The sequence below is a fragment of the Miniopterus natalensis genome, chromosome 2 (assembly GCF_054644295.1).
Source record: "Miniopterus natalensis isolate mMinNat1 chromosome 2, mMinNat1.hap1, whole genome shotgun sequence".
Taxonomy (NCBI): domain Eukaryota; kingdom Metazoa; phylum Chordata; class Mammalia; order Chiroptera; family Miniopteridae; genus Miniopterus; species Miniopterus natalensis.
This window is the reverse complement of record NC_142082.1, coordinates 80,135,314-80,154,001: the sequence shown is the minus strand read 5'-3', so window position 1 is coordinate 80,154,001 and position 18,688 is coordinate 80,135,314. Positions and strand designations below refer to the sequence as shown.

Sequence of the window (18,688 nt, the reverse complement as noted above, 5' to 3'; positions counted from 1 at the left end):
TTGTGCAAAATAATATTTTTCCTACCTCAATTTTTATTATGATTTATTCCAGAAAAATAAGACATGTTCCTGCAAAGAGCAAACTTCTCCATAATCCTGACCATCACAGTAGCTGTTAAGCACCAGGCACTATCCGAAGGGAGGCTTAGAACTGATGATTAAGTTATACATAGCTAGGAGCTTGCCTTCCAATCAGTACAGCTAAATGGTAAAAGAAAGTGTCAAGATTTAAAAGTCATGTCTTTTTAAGAATAAATAAAGTAATATCGCCTATGAAAGTTTTCAAAGATACTATTTTTATAAATACACACACACATTATCTTGATCTTTCTCGGGAGCTCTTTGCCCATGTTTCCAACTGCCCACTTGACCTTCCACCTTGAGTCGCACCAGAACCTGAACCACATACTATCCAGACCTGAACTCATCACCCTGCCTCACAATCTTGCCTCTTGCAGACACTCCACTCTTCATGAGGGCAGCCTCATCTCAGGAGGCACACAGACAAAAAGAGAGAGCCACCAATGATGTTCATTCCCGCCAATGACAATCAGTTGCCAAGTTCCATCGATTGTATTTCCCTCCCATTCTTCCTACCTCTGTCTATTACATTTTCCAGGGTCCAGAGCCTCACTGTACAGATCTCTAGATAAGGTCAGCAAAGCCCAACAAAGTCATGCGAAATCAGGTGAGATTTTATCTTACTGGGGGACTTCAAGGTTAGGAAAAATAAGGAAATCAAGGCAAGCCAATTCTGTAAAGAAAGATAGCAGGAGAAGATTGCTGACCCCCACCCCCAACAAATGGAAAAGTATTTTACAAAGGAATTTGATCAGAAGCAAAACATTACAGAGCTTCCATTGTATCCATCTGGCCCTTTTGGCTTTTTCAATGAGCAATGCTGAAGACTTGGAAGACAGGACTCAGGGGGTCTGCAGTCTTGTTTGGCTAAGGCTGGCAGAAACTGATCTGTTCCACAGCCTACTCAATATGTATATCTCACAGGATCTTGAGGATGTCAACAAAATAACATGTTCCTGAATCATCTGAATATCCACGTTACATTTGTCTGTGCAATTCCTCATATTAGAGTTTGTGCCTCTTGAAGCCAGACACTACCATATTTAAGTCAGTACTCAATACCAGACCCAGCATCTGCCATTCTGCAAAACAGGAATTCAATCAGTACCTGCAAAATTGAACTGGATTAAAAACACATATACAGCAGCTTTCCAAAGAGACCATATTATCAGGCAGACAGAAAACTATTATTGCCTACTTTCTCTAAGACACTTTGCTAGGCTCTGGGGATAGTGTTGTAAAACAGAGAAGCCTCTGCTGTCAGGGTGTTACATCCAATCAGAGAAGAAAGACATTTTACACAAAATTGCAAAAATTAAGTAAGTAATCATAAGTGTACAGAATGCCGTGAAAGAACTAGATGCAACAACATGAAAAAATATCACTGTGTATTGGTACTTTTTTCCATTCATTTTCATTCCGTTCTGTTTGAAGCGTACAAATTTCAACAGCTGTATCCCCTAACAAAATACCTAGACATCACTATTACTTAACTTATACATTCAACCAATACACACAAGAATTCCATAATGACTATTTCTTTTTTCAAAAGATAACAATGGTTATACCTCAAAAGGATTGGTATAAGTGAAAGAATCCAGGAGATTTCCAGCCAACTACTTCTCAGCTTATGTCTCTAACAACTTGCCTTAAATGAATAGACTTCTCATGACACTTTCCTGCTCAAACCTCTTCATCTCTTCATTGGCTTCTTATCTCAGGAGTATCCTTAACACTAATCCTTCTGGCACCTACCTCTCCAGCCTCATCTACATATCATCCCCCATGCTTTCTGCTCTAGAATGCCTCAAAGGCATCCATCCTGCTGGCTCACAGTGCGGGCTTGGTCCCTGCTGTTCCCTCACTGGGATGTTCTCCCCTCCTACCCCTCCTTGCTTCAGGTCTCAACTCAAACCTGATATTGTCAGAGAAACCTTCCTTGGCACCCCATCTAGATCACCACTGCCTATGATGCACTTTTCCTTCCTAACATTCATCAGATTTGTAACTTTACATTCATTTGGGGGAGTATTGGATTAATGTTCATCTCTCTTACTAAAATTCTAGGTAGACAAGAACCACACCTTTCTGATCAATGTTCTAGAGCCTGACACATAGTAGGCACTTAAAAATCATTTGTTGAATAAATGAATGAACAAAAGCACCACAGTGAATTTTTCTTCGTGTTATCACATCCAGTATGTATACACTTTCAAGCCTTGTAAATACCAGGATAACTTCCCTTAAGGTTAGAATTGATATTCTTCCTTGGAGTACTGTCAGAAAAATTAATTCTTACTTAGAAGTGACAATGGAGGCAATAAAGAAATTGTCTTAATACCTAAGGATTACAATTTATTTTCCATTTAAATTAAGTATTGCAATGCCAAATAAGAAAAACAAAAGAAAGGAACAGCAACAAAAATGATGTTCTCTTCTATCATCATTGAAGAGCACATGAAAAATCTTCTATTTTTATCCAAGAAAACTGTGCACACATAGTAGGGGGGAGAAACAATATGGGAAGCTTTTATTGTTTTGGGGAGCCAACTGTGGCCAGGAGTAAAATAAAGCTATACCAAATTTGACTATGTACCTCTGCTCCTCGTTTCTTGCGACACGTATGCTGGAATGCCATGCAGGGTATGCTGGAATGCCACGGTCCTGCAGGGAATGCAGTGCTTCCTATGTGTGCCCAGCCCCATGCAACATCAAGAAATAAAAGCCATACCTCCTACACAGCAGCTCTCAACAAGGAGCACTATATTAAATGAGGGTAAAATTTAGTCACGGAATCATACTATTTTAGAGCCTTAAGACACATTTCTGTTTTTCAGAGATTTTAAATGACAAGTACATGAGCGCTATAAATTACATTGGAATGACAAAAGTACATTTCCTGTTTCATGGCCTTCATTCATAAATAATAACTCATAGATGGTAATAAAAGGATAACTAGTTTCCTTGATTACTGTACATTAATATGCTGTAACGTGACTAACATAAGCTATGACAGCAATCTATTAGGTTTCTGAATGAAAATATTCCTAAACTACAGGTAACTGACAGCAATTTTCAATCATAAATATTTTGACAACATTCATTTATCTATGAATAAAATAAAAGTATAATTGATAATGTAAAAATTTCAATGAAAATAAGATGTATAAAACCAATCTTACATCTACTTATTGCTTATGTATTTACACACTTATTTCCTTCAACTTTTGGAGAAGAAAAGGAAAATATCTGCTCATAAGAAGTCAGATAAAATGCTCCTCTAAGAAGCCCCCAGGGGTGAATAGTCAGTAACCCTCATTTACACACAAACATGCAAACTTCTACAATCAGGGATTCCGCATTGTAAAACTGTACAGAAAGTTACATTTTATATGCTGTGGTAATAATATTACTTATAAATTTTATAAATGTTTTGTTCAGTAAGCAAAAACAGAGCTGCTCTAATTTAAGTTATATTTTCCTATTTTGACATACGATATCATATTAGTTTCAGGTGTCCAACGTAGTGATTAGACACTTATATCCATTATTAGGTGATCACCCCAATAAGTCTAGTACCCATCTGACACCATACCATACTTAGTTATTACAATATTATTGTAAGTCATATCTTCTTGTTTTTTTAAAAAATATGAAGGACTAGAAAAATGAGAAAATGCCTGGTTTCTTATATAAACGGAATATAAAATTACTGAAACATTCATTCATTCATTTATTCATCTAAAAACAGTAGCAGTAAGACCTATTTGTCTCTACCTCGGAAATGTCTTCAAAATCCTTCTCTCTCTATTCCCACAGCTTCGACCAACTCTGTCCGAGGCCACTATACCAACTCTCACTGACTCTTCTGGTTTGGGTTGCTCCCCAAATCAATCTTTATTCCTCATTGCTTCTATATTATATAATTCCCAAGTCACTTTCAACCATAACCACTCAAAAGCTTAAGTTTAATTAAGTATATAATTCTTTGCATGGCATATAAATAAGGACCTTACAAACCTGATTCCACCTGTTCGTTCCACTTTCATCCTTTGTCACATCATCCCTGCCCTATTCTTTATAGTGTGTGACCATTCCCTGGACTCATAATAAGATCTTTTCATAAATCCTTGGCTTTGAAAAACTTTGATGTTCCCCCTGCCTGAAGGACCAGGGAGTTTTCTGCTCATCTTTCAACTAACACCTCTGTTATGAAGCCTCCGCAGACCTCTCCAGACAGAAGATGACTCCCTCTCTGTTACTCCTACATTTTGTTCACACTTCAATGGACCTGGGTATTCCTAGATTAAACATCTGTGATTTTTGTCTATTCACTCAAAATCCCAAAAGTTCATAGTATGGCATAATCTACCACTTGATTGAGGTAAGAATTTGAATTATGTATTGTATTCTAACCAGGGTCCAGCCAGGAAATCAGAAACCATCCTAGGTATTTCAAACACAGATAATTTAATATAATACAGGAAATTGTTTACACAAATGATGAAAGAGCTAAAAAGACAAACAGGAGGTTATCCAGAAGTTTACAACACCAGATAATTGCTGCTATCGGAGAAGATAGCATTACCAGTGACTGAAGAGCTGGGCTGTGTGACTAGGATAGGATCATGGCAGTGGCTTACTAATGGGAGCTGGGACCATAAAGGGCAGGAATTCTAGGAGGAGAGACAATTGTTGTCAAAGGTAATGCCCAAGAAAGACCTAGAGAAGGAGAAATATCCTGGCTCCTCCCTGCCTCCATTGGCTGACTGTATTCGGATGCCAGGTGTCAAGTATTCTGGAAATGTAGTCTCCTGAGATACACGGCCAAGCAAAAATGCAGAATGGAAAATGACAGGCACACCTTGTGAGGATGGTGAACACCTCACTTGGCTGCTGAGTAGGCCTCACTCATCACCATGTGCAGCAAAGCATGGAAGTGTGTGTATGCATCATGAGTCTTTTGGGCTGTAATTATACTTCACATGTTCATTTTCTCTATAAGACTATGAGTTAAGCTGCAGAGCCCTTATCTCAATTTGAATCCTAATACACAGCAAAGTATTTGACATATAGTAGGCATTCAATAGATACTGTTAAGTGCCTATAAACACTGATTCCCTGGATTTAAAATTCAGTGTTTCCCAAAGCTTGTTCTGCTGGCCATTAATTCAAATTGATGCTAATGAATATTTCAGGTGAACAGGACTCTACCATTCCCAAATAAGTTTTTGAAGCACAATATTAAAGTTAAACTGGTGTTTTAGCCCATTCGAGCTGCTATAACAAAATACTACAGGCTGGGTTTCTTATAAATAACAAATTTATTTCTCACAGCTCTGGAGGCTGAAAGTCAGAGATCAGGGTGCCAGCATGGCTGGGTGGGGGCCCTGTTCTGGGTCACGGACTTCTCGTTGTCTGGCAAGCCAGGCAAAGATGCTCTCCCGGACTTCTTTTATAAGGCATTAATCTTATTCATGATGGCTCCATTCTCATGACCTAATCACCTAACAAAGGTGCCACCTCCTCCTATCATTACATTGGGCTTTAGGATTTCAACAAATGAATTTGTGGGGCACACAAATTTTAAGGCCATAACAGCTGGTTTCTTATTGCAGAAAATAAATAAAATCAATTCAGAGCTTTTAAAATGTCCTTGAAGAGGGAGATGTGTTAGGCAGCATCATTTCAACATTTCTGACTGAAGAACACTTTTTTCCAAAGGACTAGCATTATACACGGGACATTAGTGAAGGGGATATTGCTTTAAATGTCCACATTTGTAACATTATTTTATTTCATCTTTGAAATATTTCTGTGAGGTACAGAAGAACAAGGTCACACCTTATAGATAAAAAAAGTGTTGCTAATAAATAATTAAAACTAAATAATACATCAAGTAGTAATTGAAAATCAAGATATTGTTTACTATTCTAGTCACTGCAGGACTAGAATAAAAATATAATTTTAGTTCCTCCTTTACTTGAAGACATGAAACATATAAGGAAAACAGAGAAGCATAAAATGAAACTTTCTTTTTATCCAACAATATTTTATACATGTTTTAGTACATCAGGTATCTGGTGTTGCTTGATTATTAAAAATATGAGACACATGAAAGGAAAATTATTTACTGAACTTGTAAACAGGTTAGTTCTGGAGCTTACATTACAGTTCGAGCTTCACGAACTCCAAGAGCAAATCACTAACCAGTTTGGTGTCTACGATATAAAGAAAAGAAAGGCTAATGAGATCCCCAAATAATTAGTCAGCAATATCAATGTACCAGAACTGGGGCATAGTTACTCCAACCTCATGATCTAAAAATAAACATTCAAAAGTCCCTGGGAAATCAGTAGATTCCATTAGAGTGATCTAGCTAGAACTTTATTTGCTTCTATCATAATATTTTATCGATCAAGACTGACAATGAAGAACATTATCCTTAATTTCTAAAGAGAGACACAAGGTCCTTGGTTTTGTTATTAAGAAGAATGTCCTCTGGAATTAACATTATCTTCATCCTTAACAAAGTATTATTACAAAGGCTTCTAACAATGAGGTACTTACACTAGAAAACTTGGCCAGCATGCAATAATGAAAGATAAAATTCTTATGTTAAATAACTTTTTAAAATATATATATCTTTATTGATTTCAGAGAGAGGAAAGAAGAGGGAGAGAGAAAGACAGAAACATCAACGATGTGAGAGTCATCACTGATCGGCAGCCTCATGCACGTCCTTGACTGGGGATCAAGCGCACAACCCCGGCATGTGCCCTGACTGGGAATTGAACTGCGATCTCCTGAATCCTAGGTTGATGCTCAACCATTCAGCCAGGCTGTTAAATAACTTTTAAAAGATAGTATGTTTGTTTTGATCATATGTTTTGGCATATTCCTCTACTGGTGTAGCTACTACACATAACATTATTAACATTAACCTGTAATGTATTTATTTCTTGAGAACTGGCAAAATGTTGATATATCATATTACTCCAGTGGTACCATCTTACTACAAACAAAAACTGAGGACCAGCCCGGCCGGGCGTGGCTCAGCGGTTAAGCGTCAACCTAGGATCCAGGCGATCAGGGTTCGATTCCCGGTCAGGGCACATGCCCGGGTTGTGGGCTGCAACAGATCAATGACTCTCTCATCATTGATGTTTCTATCTCTCTCTCTCCCTCTCCTTTCCTCTTTCTGAAATCAATAAAGATATATTTAAAAAAAAACACAAAAACTGAGGACCAAAGAAACATTAAAAATATTATGGTAAGAGACTTGTTATCCATAATGGTCAGAAATTCTGAATTCTACACATAATCCAATGTCGAACTTCAATTAACACTTCACTATGGTGATAATATTCACAAATCAACCAATAACTAATGAGATAGCTTTGGGAGTCACTCTCTAAAATTCAGTGTTCTCAGCTGTAAAGAAAAAAAAATTAACTGCCTCACTGGAGTGAAATGAGAAGTGAGTATGTTCCACAGATCACTGGTCCCACTGGAGTGCTGGGCTCAAATAAGTTAGAAAAACACTTAATACTACACTTAATATACAGTATGCCCTCCTCACTGCCCCAAGAGGTTGGTAATAGGCATCAACATACTGAAGGCTCTGTGAGTTCTGCTGTAATGAAATCTATTAACTTTCTATAACCAAATGTTTCTCAAATCTACTTGTTTCAAAAACTATTTTGCTTTTTCCTATTAACGTCTACTAGTACACCACAGAAAACCCTTGACGGTGATGCTTTAAGAGAACAAAAAGATGGACTTTAATGACATCCAAAGTAAAACTTTTTAACTTGACGCTGTTATTCTTTCTGATTATAACCAACACACAACTCTTGTCAAGTGACTGTAGCTGGAGAGTTAAAGTACTAATAGTGTAACGATGATGACTCTGTAGGAGTGCATTTTATGCACCTTGTAATACTATATAGAATGATGTAAAACTCTCTTGAGTGTGTGTTTTGAGTTTTTTAAATAGGAATAGTTATGAGTTCACATTCTTCAGTTGGCTTTTTTTGTGAATAACAACATATTTTTGCAAGACAGGTAACCAATCTGCAGTCTATGAGTTAACAATGCTGACTAATCCATACTGACCCTGGCTCTAGCTGTGTTAGCTGGTGGGAACAAAGGGAAATACGTTAAAAATCAAATGGCTCTCTAGGAAAACTACGTAAATAAAGTGAAGATTTGGACCATGTCAAAAAGAAAAAAAAATCTAACCAAGTCTAAAAAAAAATCTTGTATAGCTTCTAATATAACAGCTTCAAGTGCAATGGATAATTCTTTATTCCACCATTTAAAAAAATGATTATAATTATTATTTTTTTACTTCAGAGATATAATCTTAGGAAGTAAGAACAAGGAACTCAAATAGGGAAAAACTGAGTACTTAACTGTAAAGAAACCAGGAATTTGAGTTTATGTTGAGCACACTGAACGTAAACTAGCAACAGTTCACTGTTGCTGGGTGAAGGATGCAAAATGTAACACTGCAATGACAGTGGGTTTGTAATTTGCAGCTAGAGTCACAAAATCAAAATGTTAGTGTAGGCAGCTAGTTAGTTATTAATGAAAGAGAAGGGTACAAAACTGGCTAAGCCTAAACCTGATTAAGTCTAGAAGTTACAGCTTCAAACACCCCAGGGGACAGCCTCTGCCAAACGGATGCTAATTCTTAGTGTGGAGAAAATACCGGCTTTCCAATCTCCCCAGGGCTCAACCCACGGGTGGGGAGGACATGCTTGGTAGGAGCCACAATGTCAACCATTAATCTTTAAAAGACGGCATTTAAAAGACAGCATCATACAAACTCCATATATTTTCCAGGATCAACTGTACAAATAATGGTTTCTTTCCTTTTGCCTGTAAAAAAGAACGTATATGCTTAGGTTTCTGAGTATTTAAGGGGAGCTGTCTACCCTAAGAAAATAATCGGATTGGACAAGGACACAGAACACGGGAAGATCCAGGAAAGGAGCTGGATAGAGGGGAGGGCCCAGCACAGGCCTGTGAAGAGCTAGGACAGAGATTGGATAGTTTGAAAAAAATCTTACCCCTTCGCAAACTCAAAAAGATATAATAATCAAAGCTTAACAAAGGCTCAAAGTTGTTTGTTCATTCATTTGGTCCTTGGTTCACTCATTTGTACACCCAAGCACAATGCCGGCTGGTACCAGTACTCCATTGGGCGTTGGCAGGGAAATGCACATGGGTAAATGAGACACAGAGAAGTTCTGCATCTCTGGGCCTGATAGGCATGGGTGGGAGCTTGCAGCCTCAGAGGCTGGACTTCTTTCAGAGCTGGACAGAGCTGAGCTACCTGGTCTTGGATGAGACACCAGGCACCTGGGGACAGTCTTTTGTTTTTGCTCCAATAAACCTTGCCATAACTGATCACATTCTTCTACGCATGGGTCCCCGAAATGTTTTTTCACGGTTTTGCAAGAACCTGCGACTCCATAGGAGAATCCTATTTCCACTGGCAACAAAAATAGAATTTTCATCTAAGCATAGTGTGAAAAAGATATGGTTATTCTGCTTACAGGGCTGCCCATTACCAGTAACACCTCAAGTCAGTAATATGCCTTAAAGGAGAGGAAAGTTATAAATTGCTCTATCCTACACTAATTCTGATATTTGCTGTTTATATCACATCATCCCAAAATAACAACTATGGATATAAAGAGATTACAATCCATACTTCGCTTAACAGTTAATATAAATGTATTCCCCCAACACCAGTAACATAGGTTTTAAGTGAATAAAATTGGCTCATGTTTCTCAAAATGTGGTCTGTGGGCCACCTGTGTCCAGAACCCAGAACCCATGGGGGATTTGTTAAAAGTGCTTCTTGTGGTCCCCACCCAGACTTACTGAATAGGAACCTCTGAGGCTGGGCACTGGACTCCCCACTTGGAATACTAAGGATTAACATCAGTTTGGCAGAGGCTGTCCCCTGGGGTGTTGGAATAAACTCTCAGGTGAATTTTAGGCCCATTAGAGAGTTACAAGAATATTGTATTGAGTTCTGATATCAATTATTCATATGGAGCCTTAGCCAGTTTTGCTCAGTGGGTAGTGTCTGTCGGTGGACGGAAGGGTGTCAGGTTCAATTCCGGTCAAGTGCATGTACCTCAGTTGCAGGCTCAATTCCAGGCCCTGGTCGGGTCATGTGTGGCTCTCTTTCTCTCTCTCTCTCTCTCTTTCTCTGTCTCTCTTTCTCTCTCTGAAAAGCAATGGAAAAAATATCCTTGGATGAAGATTTAAAAAATTGTGTTTTAATTACTCATATGGAGAAATTGGAAGCTTCATAGGAAAAGTCTGAAAGCCATGAAAAACTTTCCAAACTAAGGCTTAAAACACAAGTTCTTCTGGGGGAAAAAAAGCATGCAAAAAAATAAAACTGGTGACAACGACTTTTTGAAAGTGTAATTTTAAAACATTATTAGATACAAATATATAAAATTTGATGTTTTAGATTTTATAGATCAGTTAATTGATTGACATCCTGCCTTTAAGAAATCCAGAGCTGTAGTAGATGCTGTCTGTGGCGTTCATTGCTGGTTGTCTGCAACTCCCTGTCACTCCTTCCTCCTTGGCAGGAGCCTGCTCACACTGCTGCACCATCCATTTTAAGCCTGTTCCTCTTTTTTTAATCCTCACTTGAGGATATTTTTTCCATTGCTTCAGAGACAGTGAAAGGGAGAGAGAGAGAAACATCAATGTGAGAAAGACACATTGATCAGTTACTTCCTGCACCCGCCCCTGACAGGGGCCAGGGATCAAGGCTGCAACTGAGGTATGTGCCCTTGACTGGAATCGAACCCTTCGGTCCACAGGCAGACGCTCTTAACCACTGAGCCAAACCAGCTAGACCTCAAGCTTGTCCCTCTTTACTATCAGTGTACACGGGAGGTATGATTGTAATGGCAGGTGTGATCTGTGGACCTAGATCACAATAAGAGTACAACATCTTCCCTGGAGATGTTTAAGACCAGGTGACTTTCTCCTTAGTTAAGCTGGGTTAAGTATCATCCTGCCTAGCAGCAGCAGCTCACACTGGCTGGTTCCTAAGTGCCTTCCTGACCTACCATTCTGCTTTTCCAAGATATACATGGCTTTACAGAGTTGGCCAAGGGCTGTCTTGGCTGGACTCTGTGGTCTGCAGTATGGTCTTCACGTCTTTCAGTTAGTAATTCTTTACTGAAAATCCACTGCATGAAAACTACAGAGGATGTATTAAGGTCTTGTTTTTAGCTCTTCATCTATAAAATCTTGTTTCTGGTAAAGGATAATTGTAAGTGAAAGAAAATATATATGTATATATTACATAATGTATATTTTACAATTATAATAATTATAGAATATGTATTAAGAGTGAAAACTCCAGGAAAACAACTTTCTGTGTCAAAAACAAGGAGAAATGTGCTCAGACAATACTAAATTACAGAGGTGGGTCTTTTTACAGCTCAGTTAGAGAGGTTTATATCAGATCATGATATATCTAAACTTTAAGTTCTGAAAGTAAACCATCTACCAGAAGTCACATTTTTAAGAACATGAAATGGTTAACTTAAAACAAGATTCTTAAGATGTGATCTCAGAACCAGCATTATCTGGGAATACAAATTATCAGTCCCCCACCCCACCAAACTACTGAATCAGAAATTTCTGGGTGGGCCCCCAAAATCTGTGTTTTACGAGCCCTATGGATGATTCTGATGCATACTAAAGTTTGAGAACCACTGGCTTAGATCTTAAGACAACTCACCTGGACCTTAAATTGTAGGTTACAGGGAGCTGAGTGAAATATCTACAAGATATAATTTAAAATAAACAAAAGAGTCCTCCCTGCTTCCCCAACTGGCCTGAGAAATGCCTGGATTTCTTAAAATTAGAGCAACTCCAGTTAAGACACTGTCACTATAAAGCTACTATGCTCATTTATATGCCAATACTTATCATTTACCTTGTTCCTCAGCTTGACAAAGAACCTGGGTATGAAGGAAAGCAGAACATGGCATATCATATGACAGGTCAGGTTTAAAGTAGAGGGAGGGGAAGGGAGCCCCAGGCCCTCGTTCCAAAGGGGTGAAAGACAGGCCCAGGTGAAACCCTGAAGTGAGGGGATTCTGGAAAAGCAAGGATGCTTTCAGTAGACAGAAAAAAGGGTGCTCAAAGAAACACTTTGTCATCATTTCTGTCTTGAGCAGCACTTCACTATCAATTAATTGAGGAGATGGTCTCCCGTGGCCTCTTAGAACAGAACAGTGTCTAAATTGGAAAGATAGTTGTTTGCTACTGATTAACATTCTACACCCATTTTATACATATATGTGACTCACATTCAAACTAAATGTGGGTTACTCCAAATCTGGGACTCTCTTCAGTGCCCCACCATTACAGCACCAGCAGTTTCCTAAAATGAAATCTATAAATTCAGAAACTAACATTTGCAAGCACCAGCTGACAGAACTTACTGAATATGTCTTTATAATGTTCTTACATGTTTCATTTACAGAGCACATAAATATTTTACAAACACATACATCAAAAAGTTTGATATTAAGTTTTAAAAACTGTTACAGTACTTAATGACTACAACAGTATCTGAAAGCAAGTCATTTTATATTCAACAAACAAAAACATTAAAGCCTCTATTTTCTCATAGCACATTTCCACACTATACAAATGTTAGCATTTTTTGTTATACCTTATATTTCATGGTGGTTTTCTACATGCCTTTTAAAAACTCAATTAGGGTCCTGGCCGGTGTGGCTCCTTTGGTTGGGTGTCATCCTCTGCACCAAAAGGTTGCCAATTTGATTCCCAGTCAGGGCACATGCCCAAGTTGCAGGCTTGATCCCCTATCAGGGGGCATGCAGGAGGCAACTGTTCTCTCTCTCTCCTTTTCCCATCTTCTCTAAAAATCAATAAAAAAAATCTTTTTTAAAAAACTTCTATTAAGGGTAAAACTCAACCCAGACTTGTTTTTGAAAATTCTGGCAAAAACATGACTTCAAATATAAGATGGAGATGGTGGCAAGTAAAGCGATTAATTCGCTGAAGCATTCCTCCTATAGGTAGCAAATATCCATGTACAACAGACTCATTTTGTGTTATTCTATCAGCTGACATGTGACATTTTAACCTCTAACCAACCAGAGCAAGATTATTCAAAATTAAGATTGACATTTTGTCCTTTAACTAGTTCCAAAGTGCTGCAGGGGTTTTACTGCCTGATGTTACACCATATGTGCAACTCTCGACACAGCAGGCAGGGTTAAGCAGGATGCCTCTGTACTTCGCCATTCTGCTGCTTCCTGTTGTTTTTGGAACAACCCTAACTTTAGCTAAACATAACCCTCTGGGTGAATCATTTTTAGTAAGAGAATCCGCCTTACAGCAGAATACACTGTATGTTGACTACATTTCTGAAGCATTGCTGTCTATGGAATTCATAGAACTCACTGGTTTGATATTCTGCAATCTTTATGAAACCTACTCATTTTATGAAAACTTTTATAAAATAAAATTACTTACCATTTAAGTGATTATGAATAAAAAACCAAACAGTTATGAAATAAACAACAGGAGGAATTCTTTTTGAAGCGTTTTTACTTCTGTCAACTGCTTTACCTTTAAATGATAGCCATCAATGGCAGATTTTCCCAAAACCTGTTCCATAATTCAAGTTATTTTTTAATTCTAAATTTACTATTACTTGGGTAATAGGATATATTTACCTACTTGTGCCCTGAAGAGGTTCAATTCAGAAAAACTCTCTTAGGTTGTACAGTGAGAAATTTTTCAGATATGAAAAATATATATGAGAAATGAGAGAATACCAACTGCTAGTAATAAACTATATCCTTAGCTTAATGTCAGTAACACTTACCAAGCCAGAGTTCATGAAAAGCAAATACAAAGAAAAAACCAGTCCCTTTGAAACTATATATATAGCTTCCCCAGTGGTCTTTCTCCTTGATTTTTTCTGTCAAGTAAAACATTTAGCTCTATATAATTCAAAAAAATCTATACATAGTTTAGAGAGGGAAGCATAAATCTCATGGTTCTCAGATTCACTTTCTGTTGCCTTCCTTCATTATATGTTTAAAGGTAATCAATAAAAATGATTTCTCTTTGTAAGCATTTTCCTGTTCTGCCAGAAATAATAGCAGTCCCTGCCCTAAAATGAAGGGGGGGGGGGGTCATATTTGCCATAAGAGGAGAAAAAGACACTGCCTAAGCAGTTTTCCTGAGCCAAGTGAAACAAAAACAGCAAATTAAGTTTATGTTAACGAAAAATATTTAAAAACTCCTGACATTAGTTTTATTCTTAAAATCTGTGGTATCAACAAGTTTCAAACTCTGGATTTATATTGCAACTTTCAACAACAAACTCTGTTTCCTAATAGTTTTACTGTATTTCGGTATGAATATACATATCACATCCAAGACTTTTGGTCAATGTTGAACACTGAAGCAATAAAGAAAGGAGAGTTAAGGCCCCCAAATTGCCTTCTAGAGCACAGTGAGATGCAAAACCACAGAGAAAAAAAACAGATGAAAACAAAGTTATATCTGGGAAGGAAATAAAGAACTGCAAATAACTCTATCTCTTGTTTCAAAACACAAAACTTTTTACCACTTGCATTTTTAGCACAGGAATTTTCTTACTTAAACATTACTTGAAAGTTTTATATTAAATAATGTAAAATAATCTATTGGGGTTTCTCCAATATGGAGACTCTATCTCAGAACTATCCATTTTTAATTGCTTCCTTCCGGATTTTTCACAAAACTCTGCAAAGAAACACCAAATGAAATAGAAACAGAAATAGACTTTTACTCTGTAATGAAGTTACAAATACATTTTACACATTTTCCTGGCTTTTTCCCTTCACTCTGCATTATCTATGAAAGTTGTCATATTTCACCAGGGCAGATTATAAATCAGGCAAGTTCAGCCCTTCAGGTTGAAAAATGGAGGTGAAAGGCACTGAGGAAAATATATAAAGTATAATTAAAACCATATGACCAGAGATATTGAAGCAGTACTTGTTGGAGGAAACCCAAGTAAAAATCAAACCTTTTCTGGTGTTAGTGACACTATCCAGTCCATTTGGGACGAGTACACATCATTTGCTAAATATTCTTTTTTTTTTTTTTTTCTTAACAGAAAGAGTACCAGGGGAAATGAAATTCTATCAAGGTAGTTAAGGCTATAGTTGTCTTTGTAGCATACTGAAATTCATAGTTCTTAATGTAAAACTTATCTCTTATTTAAAACAGTAATTGCTTATTTAGAAATATAGTTTAAGATTGGATAAGGGTAATTTTACCAAAGAGTATTAAGACTTATGATGATAATGTTGAATTCAAATCCTTTCTACTTTTCTATGATGTCTTCATGATGAAAAACCTGAGGTTTCTAGTAAGAAGGATAATCTAGTTGCTTACTCTTGAACATAAAGAGTAAGAGGCAATGGAATGCAAACTGTCTCCCCTACTACATTATAAACAACCAAAATGTTACTGCCTCCCATAGGTGGTACTTTGCAAGCTAATGATGTATAAATGTCTAAGGATGTACAGAAATTTAAGAATTCTCCAAGTTGTAAAGCAATTCCAGTAAAATTGTCTGACTTTGGTAATCTATCACCAAAGCCATTAAATGTCTATTTCTCCAGAGCATTCCAATTATCAAGTATAATAACCTGAATAGACAACTGGAACATAATTTTCAATATTACTTTGGGATTCAGCTCAAGAAAACAACTCAAGTGCAAAAAGTCACTTACCCCCCAGAAACTGAATTCCACCAGCCACTCTTCCCACTGTTCTGGAGATGAGATCAGACACACAGCAACCCATGAGGGCAGTGAGAGCCACCAGGAGAAGAAGGCCACAACCGAGGCCTGTCACGATGGTGCAAATCCTCCATTCTGCACTGGGGATGCCCTGGAAAGAGGCATAGCGCCCACATTCTTCCACCATTACCATCATCTGCCGGCTCTCATCATGTACAGGATATGAGCACCTCCGGAAAGTACCGAAGGACACAGGCTTGCCCAACTGGGATCCCCAGAGCCAGTAAGGCATAAAGAACCCCACGCAGGAGGTAGCAGCACAAAGAAATGAGAGCAAAGCCCAGATCACCCCAGTACACGTCAGGCTGGATGCCATCTTTCTCCAGATAGGACAATGAGGACCCAAAGTAACTGTTTTGGGGCTGCAAGAGTAAGTGAAGGTGTGAAACCACCAGATACTGGGACCCCAGGTAATCCACAGTTCTGTAATAGGGAGTGTCTACAAACAGAATGGATCTTCAGTCTTACTGGGCCTCAACTTCCCATCCTCTGTAGTAACGGTGATGATCCCTGGTAAAACAATAAGAAATATAAAGAATTTAATGTATTTAGTAAAGTGATAATACCAATTCAGTTGGTCTACAACTAATAATTAATAAACATTCAAACTTGCCTCAAGACTTCAAAAGCAAGAAGAACTTAATTTTCTCTATAAACATCTCTTTAATTCAAGTTTTGTCAAACTAACTCAACACATTTTTTCATGTCTTGATCTCCTAAAATGCTCCCAAATTAACTCTGACAGCTGTTTACCTAAAAAAATGCATGACTTCTATTTGTGAGTGAACTCATTTCATATACTCACATTAAAAGTTATGTAGCATTTTTATTGGCAGCAAACATAATTTCAAATATTAAAATGAAACAAACCATACCATGGTTTGTCTACTTGGTTTGCAAGTTCCATGCTCATAATTTGTAGTAACTTTTCTGCGTCCCTTTAGGTGCATTAATTTTCTGCATGAGCCCAAACAAAATAATTAGGATAATTTTCACAATTGCAGAGCACCATAAATTCAACTTTATAGACTGTATAGACACATAGAATGGATGGACTTATTAGGCACTCCCAGTGCTCATTCAATAGCATTTGTGAATCCCTTCCATCTTAACTATCCTCTACTAGAGTAAATGAAAGAAAGCCAGCGTAAGACTTATTTTCATATCTGCAATTTTGATTCATTGGTTCCAATAAAATTTCTGGAACTCTCTCTCCAGTTCAGTGATTGCCAGTGTCTAATCTGAAAAGTAATCCATACTTTCCAGTACTCTACATCCCACCCCAATCATTCAAATAGTTCCACATGCATTTGACTACAACCCCTCCCTCTCTTTCAAAGAGTTTCTGAACCATTTCCCACACTTTCCATAAAGAAATAAATACATAAGCACAAAGCCCATGCCCCACCCAGCCCTGTTCCATTTCCAGAGCTCTCAACTCCAGCGTTCAGAGTCCACAGCAAATGCCCCTCTCCCTCACCTCTCCTCTTTCCCAAGCCTCGCCCCTGAGGTTTCCTCACCACCCCACTTTTGAAGTCTAGTGTGTCACTCCAGGGGAGCTCCGGCTACTTTTTTTTTTTTTTTAATCTTGTCAGCTGCGGTCAGCTTCAGGGTTAACGACTGAAGTTGTCTGTCTGGGCCGTGAGGCCGGAGAAGACGAGTGGGGGGTGACATGGGGAGAGGAGGGCCATCATCTAGAGCTGGGGTAAGGAGCCCGGGGCAAGGGCCCGCAATCAGCGCCCTGCCATGGTCTCCCCCACCCACCCCCACCCCCACCCCCACCCCCACCCCCACTCCTGAAGACACGCATGATCCCTCAATTCAAAAAGAGGACGAGAGGCTTTTCCAGCCGGCCTCTGAAGGGAGGGGACGGGCACGGGGAGGCAGCAACGCCCGGGGCGGACGCCAGCAGCAGGCGCGGCGGGAGGCAGAGCCCGGCCGCCCGCCCAGCGCAGGAAGTGCGGACCCCGGAGAGCACAAGTCCGGCGTCCGGGGAAAAGGGGGGCACGGAGAGAAAGGAGCGGAGCCCGCGCCCCGGGGACGGCCGAGCTTTTACTCACATGGCTGGCGGGCGGCGGCCACCTTCTCTCCCCGGGCCGGGGAGCATACACAACTTGCTGTCTTTCCCGGGCGGAACATCCACAGCCAAGAAGACCGCCCTTCCTTCTTCACTGCTGTCCCCACCGCCACAGAGAGTCCGGGCCGGACTTGGGAGAAAGCGGGGGCCCGGCTCCGGGGGCTCTCCAGGAGGACCGGCTGCGCCGCCACCAGCGGAGCCCGCGCTCCTCGCGTGTCTCCGGCGGCGGCTCGGGCGGAGCGCGGGGCGCGGGGCTCGCACGCAGATGCACAGACCTCTCTTTGGCAGGCGAGGCACGCACCGCCTCCTCGCTGGACTGCCCAGCCCTCCTCTTTCTCCTGTTCCCTCCCCTCGCGCCCCGCGGACCCGGAGCACACAGACCCGGGACTAGGCGCGGTCGGCGGGGACCTTTCCGGCGCGCGGGGCGGGGACGCGCCCCTCCGCCCGCTGGGGTCCAGCCAGCGACGCCCCGAGGCGGCGGCTTTCGCGGCTCCCCCAGCCCCGAGCCCCCCGCCGCCCCCCTCCCCTCCGCTCGCCTTTCATTGGGGCTCTTTCAGAAGGGAGAGCGGTGGGGGCGGACGGGCCGAGAAGTAGGGGAGAAAGTTGCTTGTCTTCTGGGGTGCTCGCGAGGGGC

General features: G+C 39.8%; 1 protein-coding gene across 3 annotated transcripts in view; it reads right to left on the bottom strand.

Annotated features, from left to right (window-relative positions):
- Nucleotides 1-18,368, bottom strand: part of LHFPL6 (LHFPL tetraspan subfamily member 6) — a 244,234-nt gene extending 225,866 nt beyond the window's left edge. Inside the window, exons 1-2 of one of the 3 annotated variants that reach the window (XM_087814355.1) lie at nucleotides 18,038-18,368; nucleotides 15,909-16,487 (exon numbers count right to left, since the gene is read on the bottom strand). In XM_087814355.1, the coding sequence (XP_087670481.1) occupies nucleotides 15,909-16,293 (385 nt within the window). In that variant the 5' untranslated portion in view covers nucleotides 16,294-16,487; nucleotides 18,038-18,368. The remainder of the gene's footprint in view (nucleotides 1-15,908; nucleotides 16,488-18,037) is intronic. The other 2 variants (XM_087814354.1, XM_087814356.1) reach the window with 2 other exon arrangements.
- Between the last annotated feature and the right edge of the window lie 320 nt (nucleotides 18,369-18,688).